The sequence below is a fragment of the Eulemur rufifrons genome, chromosome 30 (assembly GCF_041146395.1).
Source record: "Eulemur rufifrons isolate Redbay chromosome 30, OSU_ERuf_1, whole genome shotgun sequence".
In the NCBI taxonomy this organism is placed as follows: Eukaryota; Metazoa; Chordata; class Mammalia; order Primates; family Lemuridae; genus Eulemur; species Eulemur rufifrons.
Genome location: NC_091012.1, coordinates 64,103,401 through 64,116,547, shown reverse-complemented (window position 1 = coordinate 64,116,547; position 13,147 = coordinate 64,103,401). Strand labels below are relative to the sequence as shown.

At 35.6% G+C, this 13,147-nt stretch overlaps 1 protein-coding gene across 1 annotated transcript in view; it reads left to right on the top strand.

Annotated features, from left to right (window-relative positions):
• Window positions 1-13,147, top strand: part of NRK (Nik related kinase) — a 122,956-nt gene that overhangs the window by 51,876 nt on the left and 57,933 nt on the right. The window contains exons 3-5 of the mRNA XM_069463777.1: window positions 4,481-4,537; window positions 5,923-5,994; window positions 11,112-11,237. Coding sequence (XP_069319878.1) covers window positions 4,481-4,537; window positions 5,923-5,994; window positions 11,112-11,237 — 255 coding nt within the window. The remainder of the gene's footprint in view (window positions 1-4,480; window positions 4,538-5,922; window positions 5,995-11,111; window positions 11,238-13,147) is intronic.

Sequence of the window (13,147 nt, the reverse complement as noted above, 5' to 3'; positions counted from 1 at the left end):
TTGTGTGTATTTAAAACAAATAGTGTTTTAACTTAATTTGTTATAAAACACACATTGTAACTGAAAAAAGGCACATCCTAAAAACTGGATTTAGAGATCGTACTTCAGTATCTCATTTAGGGAGACAAAGTGTTTATGACAACACAGCCTTCAGCTACGATCACAAAATAGCTTCCATGTAATCATTGAACCACAAGATGGCACCACTGAACATCTTGAGATTAGCTTATCTCAGGATGACTTCTTGGTTCTCTAGATAGATGACAATGCATCATAAGACCTTCAGAAGGAAAGGAGAATGTTTTGTGGACCATTTTTGGGTTTTTTGTGTGGCAGTTTTAAGTTATTAGTTTTTAAAATCAGTATTTTTTAATGGAAAGAACTTGACCAAAAATCTGTCACAAAATTTTGAGACACATTAAAACAAAGTGTAATGAGAGAGAGAGAGAGAGAGAGAGAGAAAGAAAAGAATGGTGTTATGCCTCCAACATCAGTCACTTCTAATGCATAGAGTATGAAAGGGAAAAATAGTAACTTTACAGCTGAGAAATCCGGCAGACATTACCTTAAGTAAGTGATCAAGGTTAACATTCCCATTGATCAGTCATGGTCATATCATGTACCTCTGAAATGATAGATGAAAAGAGCACTTCACTTCTGCGGTATTCTTCCCCCAAACCTATAACGTCAGTCTCATCGCAAGAAAACACCAGCCAAACCCAAATTGAGGGACATTTTACAAAATACTTGACCAGTACTCTTGAAAAGTGTCATAGTCATGAAAAACAGGAAACATTGAGGACCTGTCACAGATGGGAGGAGCCTAAGGAGATATGACAGCTAAATGGAATGAGGAATCCAGGTTTAGGTCCAGGAAAGGGGATGTTAGTGGAAAAATTGGGGAAATACAAATAAATTCTATAATTTGGTTAAGAATATTGTACTGATATTAATTTCTTACTTTTGACAATTGTACCATGGTCATATACGATGTTAACATTAGAAGAAGCTGGGTAAAGGATATACAGGAACTGTCTGTACTATCTTTGAAACTATTCTCTAAGTCCAAAATTATTTCAAAATAAAAATTTTAGAAGGTCAAGATACAGAGGGAAGTCTCTGAAATGCTATCTTAACAGCAGCAAATTTCCATCATCTATTATCCGTATATAGGAGACTTCTATGGAAGCTTGTATAATGGTTTGGCATATTAACCCGGTACATGATTCCAAGACCTGGGGTTTTATTCCTCTGTAGGCACAGTGAGCATATTTTTCAAACCCCACATTAGGATACATTGTCTGACAAAATAATTTTGTGCAATTTTCAAGTGCAAATCAATCACAGATAATGAGGGTAGAACCAAGCTGTTTTTTTCTGTTCTATGGCCATGGTTGACACCTTTTAATGACATTCAGTTATTCACTAATGTGTGTCATAAGTATGATGGCTGTGGATTTCAGACTTTAAGAACTTTGTATTTTACTGATCATTAGTCAAATCAGATAATGTGTGGCTAATATCTTTGCTAACGTGCCAGATACTTTTTATTGCACAGAATAGTAGTTTGGCCCATAAATAACCTATTAGAATTAAGGGAGGACACATTGTAACTCCTTTAAGGGGTGTGTGAGAACCAGATTCCAACATGTTGTATTTGTGCATATGGATGTGGGAAAAATTTTACCAGGAAGTGTTTTTATGAATAATTAGGAAAACAATGCTTTCTAAGTCATGATAAGGGCTCAATAAATAAAAATATTAATATATAATTACTCCCAGGGATGTAAATAAATTTGAAGGGTTTGCAACATATTCATTAATTTTTTTTTTTTGAGACAGAGTCTCACTCTGTTGCCCAGGCTAGAGTGAGTGCCATGGTGTCAGCCTAGCTCACAGCAACCTCAGACTCCTGAGCTCAAGGGATCCTCCTGTCTCAGCCTCCCGAGTAACTGGGACTACAGGCATGCACCACCATGCCCGGCTAATTTTTTCTATATATATTTTTAGCTGTTCATATAATTTCTTTCTATTTTTAGTAGAGATGGGGGGTCTCGTTCTTGCTCAGGCTGGTCTCGAACTCCTGAGCTCAAACGATCCACCCACCTCGGCCTCCCAGAGTGCTAGGATTACAGGCGTGAGCCACCACGCCCAGCCAATATTCATTAATTTTTATAAACTAAGCTAAAATTAAGGTATTGTCATAATCCTACAAAAAGAACAGTTGTAAATTGTTTTTTAACTGTCCAGGAAAAATAATCACACTCCATTCAAACAGGCTTCCCAAATTAAGAAAAGTGACAGAAGATAATGCAAGCTCGTGCTTTTTTGAAAATTTTAAAAATGATACCAGGCTAAAGAGGTTGTAAAGAAATTGCTTGTTCTCTGAGAAAAGAGAAGATTGTTCCTAGAACCTGCTGCTATTGTTTCATGAATTGATTCTTACAAACTCTGTCTCATTTCCATTTCTCACATAATCCTTATTTTGCCTTTGGTATTTTTTCCCCAAGATTTTAGTTTAAAAGAGAAGTCTTGATCTTGGGTTCCTACTTTCCCCTTATCAATCAATAACCTGTAACTTTTTCCTTTCCTTTAAAAACTCTAGTCTTTGGTGGCTGGCATGCTCCATCCTAAACTGCTCACCTGATTCTAGACATTTCCTTGTACCTCGATCACTAGTTTTTGAACCCTATCCCAAGTCACACCCATTCCCTTGCTTAGTTTTTATCCTTCTAGCCTTGTGCACTAGTTTCTTAGGACTGCTGTAACAAATTGCTACTAACTGGATGGGTTAAACTAATGAGATTTATTTATTCGTCTACAATTCCAGAGGTCAGAATTCTGAAATTGAGGTGAATTGCAGGGCCATTCTCTCTCTGAAGGCTTTAGAGAGGAATCCGTCCTTGCCTTTTCTTAGGTTCTAGCATTGCCAGCAATCCTTGATATTCCTTGACTTCTAGTTAGACCTCTCCAATTTCTTCCTGTCTTCTGTTAATACATGGCTTTTTCTCTTTTGTGTGTGTCTGTATCCCTGCGTTCAAATCTCCCTTCCCCTTCTCCTGTAAAGACATCAGTCATTGAACACCCCAATCCAGTACGACCTCATCTTAATTTGATGACATCTACAAAGACTTGTTTCCAAATGAGGTCACATTCTGAGGTTCCAGGTGAACCTGAATTTGGGGGGACACTGTTCAACCCAGTACAGCCCCAAAATAAAATCTTCTACTAGAGAACTATCAGATAAGGCATTCTGTTTAAGTTACTCATAGTAATACTATAGTTTTCTAAACTACAGTTTGAAATATGTTTAAAAGGTGCCAGCCATAAAATAAGAGCTCTGATGCAAAACCTTTATGTTCATTTTTAATAATTATAAATCTGTAACTTGTACTTTCATTTAGGCTAAGACTAAGTTCTTAGAACTCATCATGTTTTCAATAAGAAATATCCTGTTAGAACTTATTCCTCATGAGTATTTTTGGTTCATATAATTCAGGACATATTAAACAGTTTAGAGGCTATTGAATTCATTATAAATCACTTACTAGTGATCATTATGGAGAGACATATGTGTGTGAAGAAAGGTCCAGTGGAAAGATATATCTGCATAGTACTATTAATACATAATCAGCTGGAAAAATGTTTAGTAGAACATCTCCTTTTTCACCATCAATTGAAAATTTTCACTGTTTTGGTGCCATACAAACCTAGACTAAAGACACTAAGTAAGCAATCACTTTAAATGGCCAATTATATCCACTACTTAATATTTATACAAACATAAAAAGCAAAACTACTCCATAAACTTGCTTGAGGTTTTTGTTTGTTTTGCTTTTTTAAAATTTTTATTTTTTATTTCAGAATATTATGAGGGTACAAACATTTTGGTTACATATAATGCCTTTGCCTCACCCAAGCCAGGGCTACAGGCTTGCCTTTCCCCCATACAGTGCGCACTGCATCCGTTGGTCTCACTGTGTCACCCAGGCTGGAGTGCAGTGGTACAAACATAGCTCACTGTAACCTCCAACTCTTAAACTCAAGTGATCCCCTCGCTGCAGCCTCCCAAGTAGCTAGGATTACAGGTGTGCACCACCATGCCTGGCTAATTTTTTTATTTTTAGTTTTTTATACAGACAGCATCCCACTATATTTCCCAGGCTGGCCTGGAACTCCTGGCCCCAAGTAATCCTCCCACCTCAGCCTTCCAAAATGCTGGGATTACAGGCATGAGCCACCCTGGCTGGCCTGCTTGAGTTTTTTGAGTGAAATGGTTGGGGGTTCTTTAAAATGTTAATGATGTAATATTTCTGTTTTATATATAATATCTTATATTTCATTTGTATATGATATCTTATATTTCATAATATGCAATGTGTTTCACTTTGTTTAATTTTAATATTTTCAACTTTGTTTGCTTCTTGATAGCTGGATTATCTAGCCAGCAGCTGATGTTTATCATTATCCTGTGTTTCAGGGACTTCATGAGAAGACTGGTGCATTTACAGCTGTTAAAGTGATGAACGCTCGTAAGGTAATATTATATCCTGCTTATATTCTGTTTCCTTAATGGACTGTGTTCTTGGGATAAACAGCTTAAAAAATATTGTATTTATTTTTAAATAATTATTTTGTATAATAATTAGTATGTTAATCTGGACTTATTTAATATTTATATCCATCAGTATATTATTCTTATTGATTTATTATATTTCCACATAAAAATGCTTCACTCACAGCAAAAGTTGCACGTATTTTGATATTCTATAACAATGGGGAAGGTATCTGTGTTCCTCTCTGTTTCTAGTTGATTATCTGTTTCCAGGGACAGCAAAGAAGAGATTTCCTCTAATATCGTGTTAATCCTGCTGTGTTCTAGCATATTCTTTTCCATCTCCAACAATCCTTTCTGAGAATTGAGGCTATTAGATTTTCAATGACAGGTAGAAGGAAGAAACTTGCACATTTATCATGTATTTTTTGACAGATGAGCAAGAGAGACAGTTTAATTGGCACTGTTCCTGCTAACATTCATAAAGTTGTGTCACGGTTCATAACATATTCTCATAGGATTTGCTAGCACTGATTTCTGCCCTCTTTCTTTAACATGAGTACTTCACTTTCTCAAGATAATATTAGCATGAACACAGCAAAGGTCAAAAAATTTTCACTTCACTATACCCTAAAGGAAAATTTATGTTTGAAAAAACTATACAGATTCACTGAACTGTTGTCAATGCCATAAACTGTTCTTTTCCAATTTGTGCAGGAAGTGAATTGCTGAAACTATTTAAAGAGTCGTGTGCTTTTTGTTTTGCCAATGAATGTCAAATGTTGCAAACCCATGTGAATTTCAAGGGATTTTGAGGTTTTGTGGATTTATCTTGCCTTATAAACCATGGTTTCCAAATAATCAACCTTGCGCTTTTTGAGTGAGACTTTCTAAAATACTTATTTCCTTGTTTTAACTTGAGAGATCTTGACCCACATTTAATCTACATTTCAGATACTTTCACTTTTAAAATATTTATTTTAAAATACTTATTTCCTTGTTTTAACTTGAGAAACCTTGACCCACATCTAATCTACATTTCAGAAACCCTTTTAAAATATTTAAAAATCATGTTCACCTCATAGATGGTTAGTGTCAATTACCTGATTTTTGTAAGGGGGGAAAAAGCACTTTACTGATATCAAAATGTAGTTTTCCCATTAATGTGGTAATTAAATCTATTCTATGAATTTGTTGCCAAGTTTCTGTATAAGAATCCGATTCTTTTTATTAAAACTATTAGTGAAAATTGAAAGAGGAATATCTTACTCTTCCATTTATTGCTAAAGGAGCATAAAGTACTTAAGCATAAATCATTTTCAGAGTGGACCACTAGGTCTAATAACGTTTCATTCTTGGTTTTGCAGACCCCTTTACCAGAAATAGGAAGGCGAGTGAGAGTGAATAAATATCAAAAGTCTGTCGGGTGGAGATACAGCGTGAGTATATCCATTAGTATATTATACTTATTGCACCCACATAGTCTTTCCTTTAATTTTCAGCTCTAAACACATCCCTTTGTATTGTGTCATTATCTCTATAAGGCTACCAGTAAATAAGTGTTCTTGCCTGGAAGTGATAATATAGCTATGTATTTTAACATATTCACATAGATTCAATATGATAATATTTGAACACTAGCATCTATCAGAGAACAGGGCCTAGAAGAAATAGTCCCTTGAACAGAAGAGTGTTGATTGCAGGTGAGGAATTGAGTAAATCTACAGAGCATAGAGCCCTCTGGCTGGGTGGCAACAAGAGATAATGAGACCAAGAGAAAATTTTGCCTAAAATTGGCCTTGGCAAGGTCCTTTTCACACCCTTTTACATGGTGTTCTGGACTGAATGGCTTTTCCTCCATTATGATTCCAACAAACATTACCATTGTATATGAGCCAAATGAGGACTGTCCTTTTTTTAATTGTAAGAACAATAGCAGACAGAAAACCAACAGACTACCCGGCCTAATAGTCTTCAGACAGCTGGCCCTGTACTTTAATGCACGGAGGAGTGTGAAGAATGTTTTCTATATGCATCTTTTTGACTGCCCTACAAAGCAGTCTCTCTGATCCCAACAGTTCACTACCAACTCTAGAATAAGTTCAAGCAAAGAGAATTCCTCGTTTTCACTAGATGTTGGTGATCTATAAAAGTATTGTGTGGGCCTAAAAGCAGATCCCCTGCTCTTATCAATACAATTCATTGATATATTTTTCCTACTTTTCTACCCTACCCTGCGGTCGACTATATAGGATTCAAACATTTTGAACCTTTTGTGCCTTAATAAATATGTTCTCAGACACATTAAAAATAACCCTTTCCATTAACACAATCACATTCAGAAACTTTGTAGTTACTATTCAAAAGATATTGCTAAACAGCTTCATGATTTATGATACTAGGCTCCTGTTGTATTTACAATGTATCTCAGGAGACAAAGTATGTCCAAAGGAAACACCTACAACAGATAGTGTCATGGTTTGGTAGCTCAAGTAGCCACAAAAGGTAAGGTATGAAAAATATAATTATTTGATTAATCCTGATTTCATCAAACATTCATGTTAATAAAACTCTTTTAAAGATCTGCCCCGAACCCTGTCTGATGCTCTTTCCATAAAGAAAAGGATTTTGATTCTAGAATTGGTTGAAATTACAAAGGAAGTTCTGTCATCCTTGAGCTGCCTCTTCTTGACAAAAAGCAGGGTATTCAGGCCAGTCTGGGATCAACTGGCCCTGAGCCAGGAAATGATGTAGCATCATATTACTGGGAGATGTGTGAGAGTTTTAAATTACCCACTTGGCCTGATGGATATAATGTACTTATGTGTTTCTCACAAGCTCAGCTTCCTGTTAATTGAGAGTGGCAAACACACTAATGCTTTCCAAACATATCTGATCTTCATTTATTTGTTTTGGGGGAGTTTACATTTATGTGGGAAACCCACTCTTAGAAGTTTTTTCTAGTCAAAAACTTTGAATTCTCTGATTATGTATTTTAGTAAGAAAAATAACTGCTAGCTAATCATCCAGTTAGCATCTCTAAATCATCTTGAATCCTTTGGGATAAAAAGTATGTGACTTGCACACATACCTCTTAGATGCCATGGCAGGGGTCTGCGGAAATAGCAATAATGTGGAAGTCCAGAAACATGAGTTCAAATCCCAAGTCTACCACTAATTAGTCAAAAAGTACTTGGGAAAGTGGTCTTCTTGCCTCTCTAAGCCTCAAGTACCTCATAGGCAAAGTGACATCACAATTGCAACTACAGAGTTGCCTAGCGCCCAGCCAGCCCCTCTCCTGATCTTGTTTGGAGAGGTAAGTTTTCTAACATGGAAAGAGAAGGAAGCTTCTTGACATCAAGCTGCCAAACAGGTGAAAGGATTCAGTCTTCCCCCTGCTTCTCTTTAACTTGTTCTTTGCATTCTTAACCTCACATCATCATCTCTTCCCTATTGTACCCTTCATGAGTTCATATTCCTCTCAGCAGAACCTTGGTATCTTAATAGAAACTGAGGGTGCCTATGTGTGTACAGAATCACTAGTCCCTGTGGTTTATTTCTGTGTGGTGCCAGATATTGTTACCATTTCAAAGGAGGGCTACATCAGAGGGGAATCAGACAGTTAAGGGTTTCACATAACAAGAATGAAAGCCACAGGATCAACTTTTACCTTTCCAGAAAACAGGTTAAGGGAATCTGAAGGAAACTTACTAACTGATCTTCGTTGGGAGGCTATTTTGTGACTGAGGGAGCTTCCATGCAATTCTCACGCTACAAGTTGATTATTTTATTCGTTCATGCTTTTATTGCACAATAAATAGAAAGAGGGAAGCTGGCATTGAGGTTTTCAACTGGACAAATCGGGCTCCATTCTTTTCTCCCATAAGATAAATAGGTTTCTAGAGATTTATTTTCTAGTAGTTGAATGTTTATAGGTAAATCCACTGGAAAATCCTAGGGAAATACTAAAGAATGTTCTGCAGCTGCCAGCCATTTCTCTGAGATTTCAAACTTTTTTTTTTTCAAAATATATTATAAATATTGGGCATTTTAGGGAGCAAAAGGTAATTTAGAAGCAAAAACCAAATCATCTTGGAGACTCTACAGAGCCTAGTGCATTACCTTATATTTACTTCATAAGTATTTTTAAAGCCTAGCCACAATATACCTAAATTAGCTAAATACAAAATGTAGTTGTCTATGTTTTCTGCTGGGTCTTCGAGAATAAGCTAAGAAAAGAAGGTGATAACTGAGTAGATCTATTTACTTACCTATTCATTTTAGCGAAGAGATTTATTTCCCTGTACCCCCAGGTCATTAAGTTAGAATAGTTGAGGAAAATGCTGGGGAGAACTAAAGGTAATTGGCGATTAACCCTTTAATTGCTTTTCATGCCAATTAGCCCTTTCCTAATTCATTGCCCAAAAGAAGTCAAACATATCCTTTTTCACTGAATTTCAGAACAGGAAATCTTTGTATTTTTAATTCAAACGTCTTCCTTTCTTTCCATTTTACAAATATATTTCACTTTGGACAATAAGAATATTTCTAAAAAGTTTTTATAGATTGAACTTTCATAGATGCCACAGGAGAGATTTTTTAGATTTACAATCAAATAAAATTTAAAGCTAGTAGGAATTCGAAGGAGTCCAGCGGTGAATCCAGTTTTCAAGTGCAGAATTACTTCCTGAGTCATCTCACAGCACCTTTGACTTCATTATGCACTATTTTGTATTCATCATTGGTTATTTCATTCATGTATGTTACTCTTATTTCCCTGTAAGTTCCTTTAAGTTAGGACTGTAACACCGAAATGCACAAATCAATGCTGTGTTCATTGAAAATTCCCAACAATTCAAGTTATGTTTTTGTAAGTTAATATTTCAAGATGTTTTTCTTTAGTGAATTGGGTCTGTATACGCTAAAGCCTGATTTTTAAAAAATCACTAAGCAGTGAAGAGCTTTTTCTAGATTGGCTGAGAAATAGGAGTTACAGAAGGATTATCAAAATCATTTGGTTGTCATGGTACACACAGACATACCCGAAGCTTAGGGAGAGAGAATTGCTTCCCATTTCACTTCACTACAACAAATGTTCTGGGAATGAAGGGGGCTGATGCCTGTAGATTAGGTAAACAGTGGAGAGAGGTGTATAGTTCTGATAGCACTCTGACTAATTCAAATAAGAAGTCAAGTAACGAAGACACTTGGTGATAATACCTTGCATTTATAGCATTTTTCTACCAAGGATTTCGGAGAACTTTATGTATATTATCCCATTTAACCCCACTAATGTTTCATGCAGATAGGTAATTGCTGCTATCTTCCATAATTTTTTTGAAAGTAAATTGAATCTTAGGAAGATTAAGTGAATTTCCTACTCTGAGTTATCAGTGCTAAAACCTTGGTGTCCTAATGCACAGGATAGGTGCTCTTTTCTGACTAGCACCACGCTGTCTTCTGCTAGAGCTCTCTCTTGAAACTATGTATTATACCTCAGTGATCTCATCCAATCAGATGGTTCCAATTATCACTATATAGATAATTCTCAAAAACAATACGTCTAGACATGACTTGTCCCCTAAGCACCAGACTCATATCTCCATACTGTGCAATCTTATGCAGCCATATAAAGGATGTGCATTTGTTTATTAATATAGAAAGATATGCTTTATATATTGATTAAAGCATGAAAGTTGCAGATTAGTGAGAATAATATGACCTTGTTTGGATTTTTTAAAATGCCATCTCTCTTTCTTGTGTGCTCTCTCTCTCTTGATATATATATATATGTTGATCATATCTTTATGCATTTATCTCTGTCATCTCTCTAGCTACTACATTAGCATATACAAATGTCTGAAAGAATATATACTAAACTATTAACATTGGTTGGGGAACATGTTCAGTGAGAGTAGACCACTTACATATTTTATGTCATATACTTATATATACTTTATATGCATGTACCACTGTTGTGATTAGGAAAATAAGTGATTTAAAATGTATCTTTTAAAAAGATCAGAATTGCTGATTGATTAGAGTTGGGGTGTGTGTGGCAAAATTGGGGGATGGGGATGATAGCTAAAGGATATGGCATTTCATTTTGGAATGATAAAAATGTTCTAAAATTGATTGTGGCGATGATTGTACAATTCTGTAAATGTACTAAAAATGATTGAATTTTACACTTTAAATGGGTGCATTGTATGGTATGTGAATTATACCTCAATGAAACTGGTACAAAACAAACAAAAATGTAATGACTCCATCCAGTGAAAACTTTATACAGTGGTCAGGGCTGCTTGTCTAGGGATCACACTTTGAGAATCACACTGAATGAAAAGATCTTCACTTTACCTTTTTTTTCACCCAAATTCCCAGTTAAGGAGAGATCTTCACTCATTGACAATTCCAATTGGGATTTTATTGTAAATTGCTGTGGGATATAATGAGTTGCCATAGAATTCTCCTTTGTTGATCTACTATGGCTTAGGGACCCATTGTCATTGAATTACACAGCTTAGGAGCTTTGCTGTCTGTTCTTATTCCACAGGATGAAGAAGAAGATCTCAGGACTGAACTCAACCTTCTGAGGAAGTACTCTTTCCACAAAAACATTGTGTCCTTCTATGGTGCATTTTTCAAGCTGAGTCCCCCTGGCCAGAGGCACCAACTTTGGGTATGTTTCTAATTACCCCAATATTATTCTATAAGAATAAGTCTTACCCAAGGACATATGTTTTCATGAGCTGAGATGTTACTTTTGTGCACCTACAGGAAAACATAAGCACCCAACAGCTCAAGGTAGTATGGCAAAATGTACTCTGTGAGACCTTGTATCAAAAATAAAGTACTCTGATTCCTGGAGATGGGAGTGATAAAATATGGAAAAATTACTTAAGTGTCTTATTGGTGTGATGGGGGAGGACTCCAATGAATGCCAGAAATCTGGAAATATCTAACATAATTTTTTTCAAATATGGCTTTGTTGCTTTTAATTTTGTGTAATTAGCACTGGTGCTGGTATAGTGACTACCTGATGGAATAGTAAATAATGACTGGATAAGGATGAATTCTAATTAGCACTTGACATGAGCATATGGGTGCATTTTAAGTGTTTCAAAAATATATGCACTTATAAACATAACTCCTGGAAACTCTTTTCTAAATGGTCAATTGACTTATCCTTTTCTTGTCATGGTGAGAGTATCACAAATTCCAGATCAATGAGACATAAATTATAGAGGCTAACTGGAACCTATGCTACCTGAGCTACAGTTACCAGAATTTTTGCTGCCCTCCACTATAAGAGAAATAGTTAAATCACAAGAAAATGAGCTTTGGTCAAGGATGTGTTCATTAAAAAAGGAATATTTAGAACATAAGCTAGGGTCAGTATACACTTAATTTCTACACTTTCTACATTTCCATTTCCAGTCCAAGTTAATAATAGTATTGTTTCAAAATAATGACTAAAATTTTCAGGATCTTCAAGTGTCAATGAAAGATGCTGTTACATTGTATATAAAGGACTTGAGGAAGTAGGAGAGTAGACATTATAGAAAGGTTTTCAAGAAGGGGTTGAATTGAAACAGTGGTTTTCAAACTTTAGCGTGCATTAGAATCTCCTGGAGAGCCCAATAAAACACAGATTACTGGGCACTACTCAAAGAGTTTCTGATTCAGTATGTCTGGGATGTGGGTACAAGAATTTGTACTTTCTACTAAGTTCGCGGGTGATGCTGTTGCTCCTGGGTTGAGTACCATACTTTGAGAACAACCAAATTTAGAGATCTTCAACTTCACCCTATTTTATCCCAAATGACTGGTTAACTTGCATCCTTTATTTTCTGAGAATTCCAGTTGAGATTTTATTAAATATTACTGCACAACTTAGTTACTATTTTTTTGGTATACACCATTTGTCTTTTTCATATATTTTCACTTAAAAATCTGTTTTCCTCTTGACAGTATGGTAAATTATGAGAAATGATGCAGTTTTCATATTGAATATATATTAGTAGTACTCAATTCATTCAGTCATTCAACATATATTATGAATATATATTAGTAGTACTCAATTCATTCAGTCATTCAACATATATTAATTGAAAACCATCTATTTGCCAGGCATTCTGCTAGGTGCTGGGGATACAATGGTAAGCCAATTAGCCATACATCTGGCCCATTGGAGCTTCCTGTCTATTTGGAATGACCAACATCAATCAAATAATCACACAAATGAATGTGTAATTGGTCAGAATGGAAATAACATGGCTCTATCTGGGTAGATAACAAAGGAACCTAAAGTAAGCTGGGAAATGAGAAACTCTTCCTTCAGAAAGTGAACGGTTAAACTGAGATCTGAAGGATGAATAGGCACTTAATGCATAAATTATTTGTGGAGATGATAAGAGTTTTCATGGGACCATTCACACTTTCTTGCCCATGTACATCAGAAAAACAAATATGAAGTAAGTAAATAGCTAAATAATTATCATTTATGAAGTGTATGTACTGGGCACCGTGCTTACAAAGCTAGGAAAATGAGAATGCCTTACATTCCTTTTGTAGTTGAGCTCTTCTGAC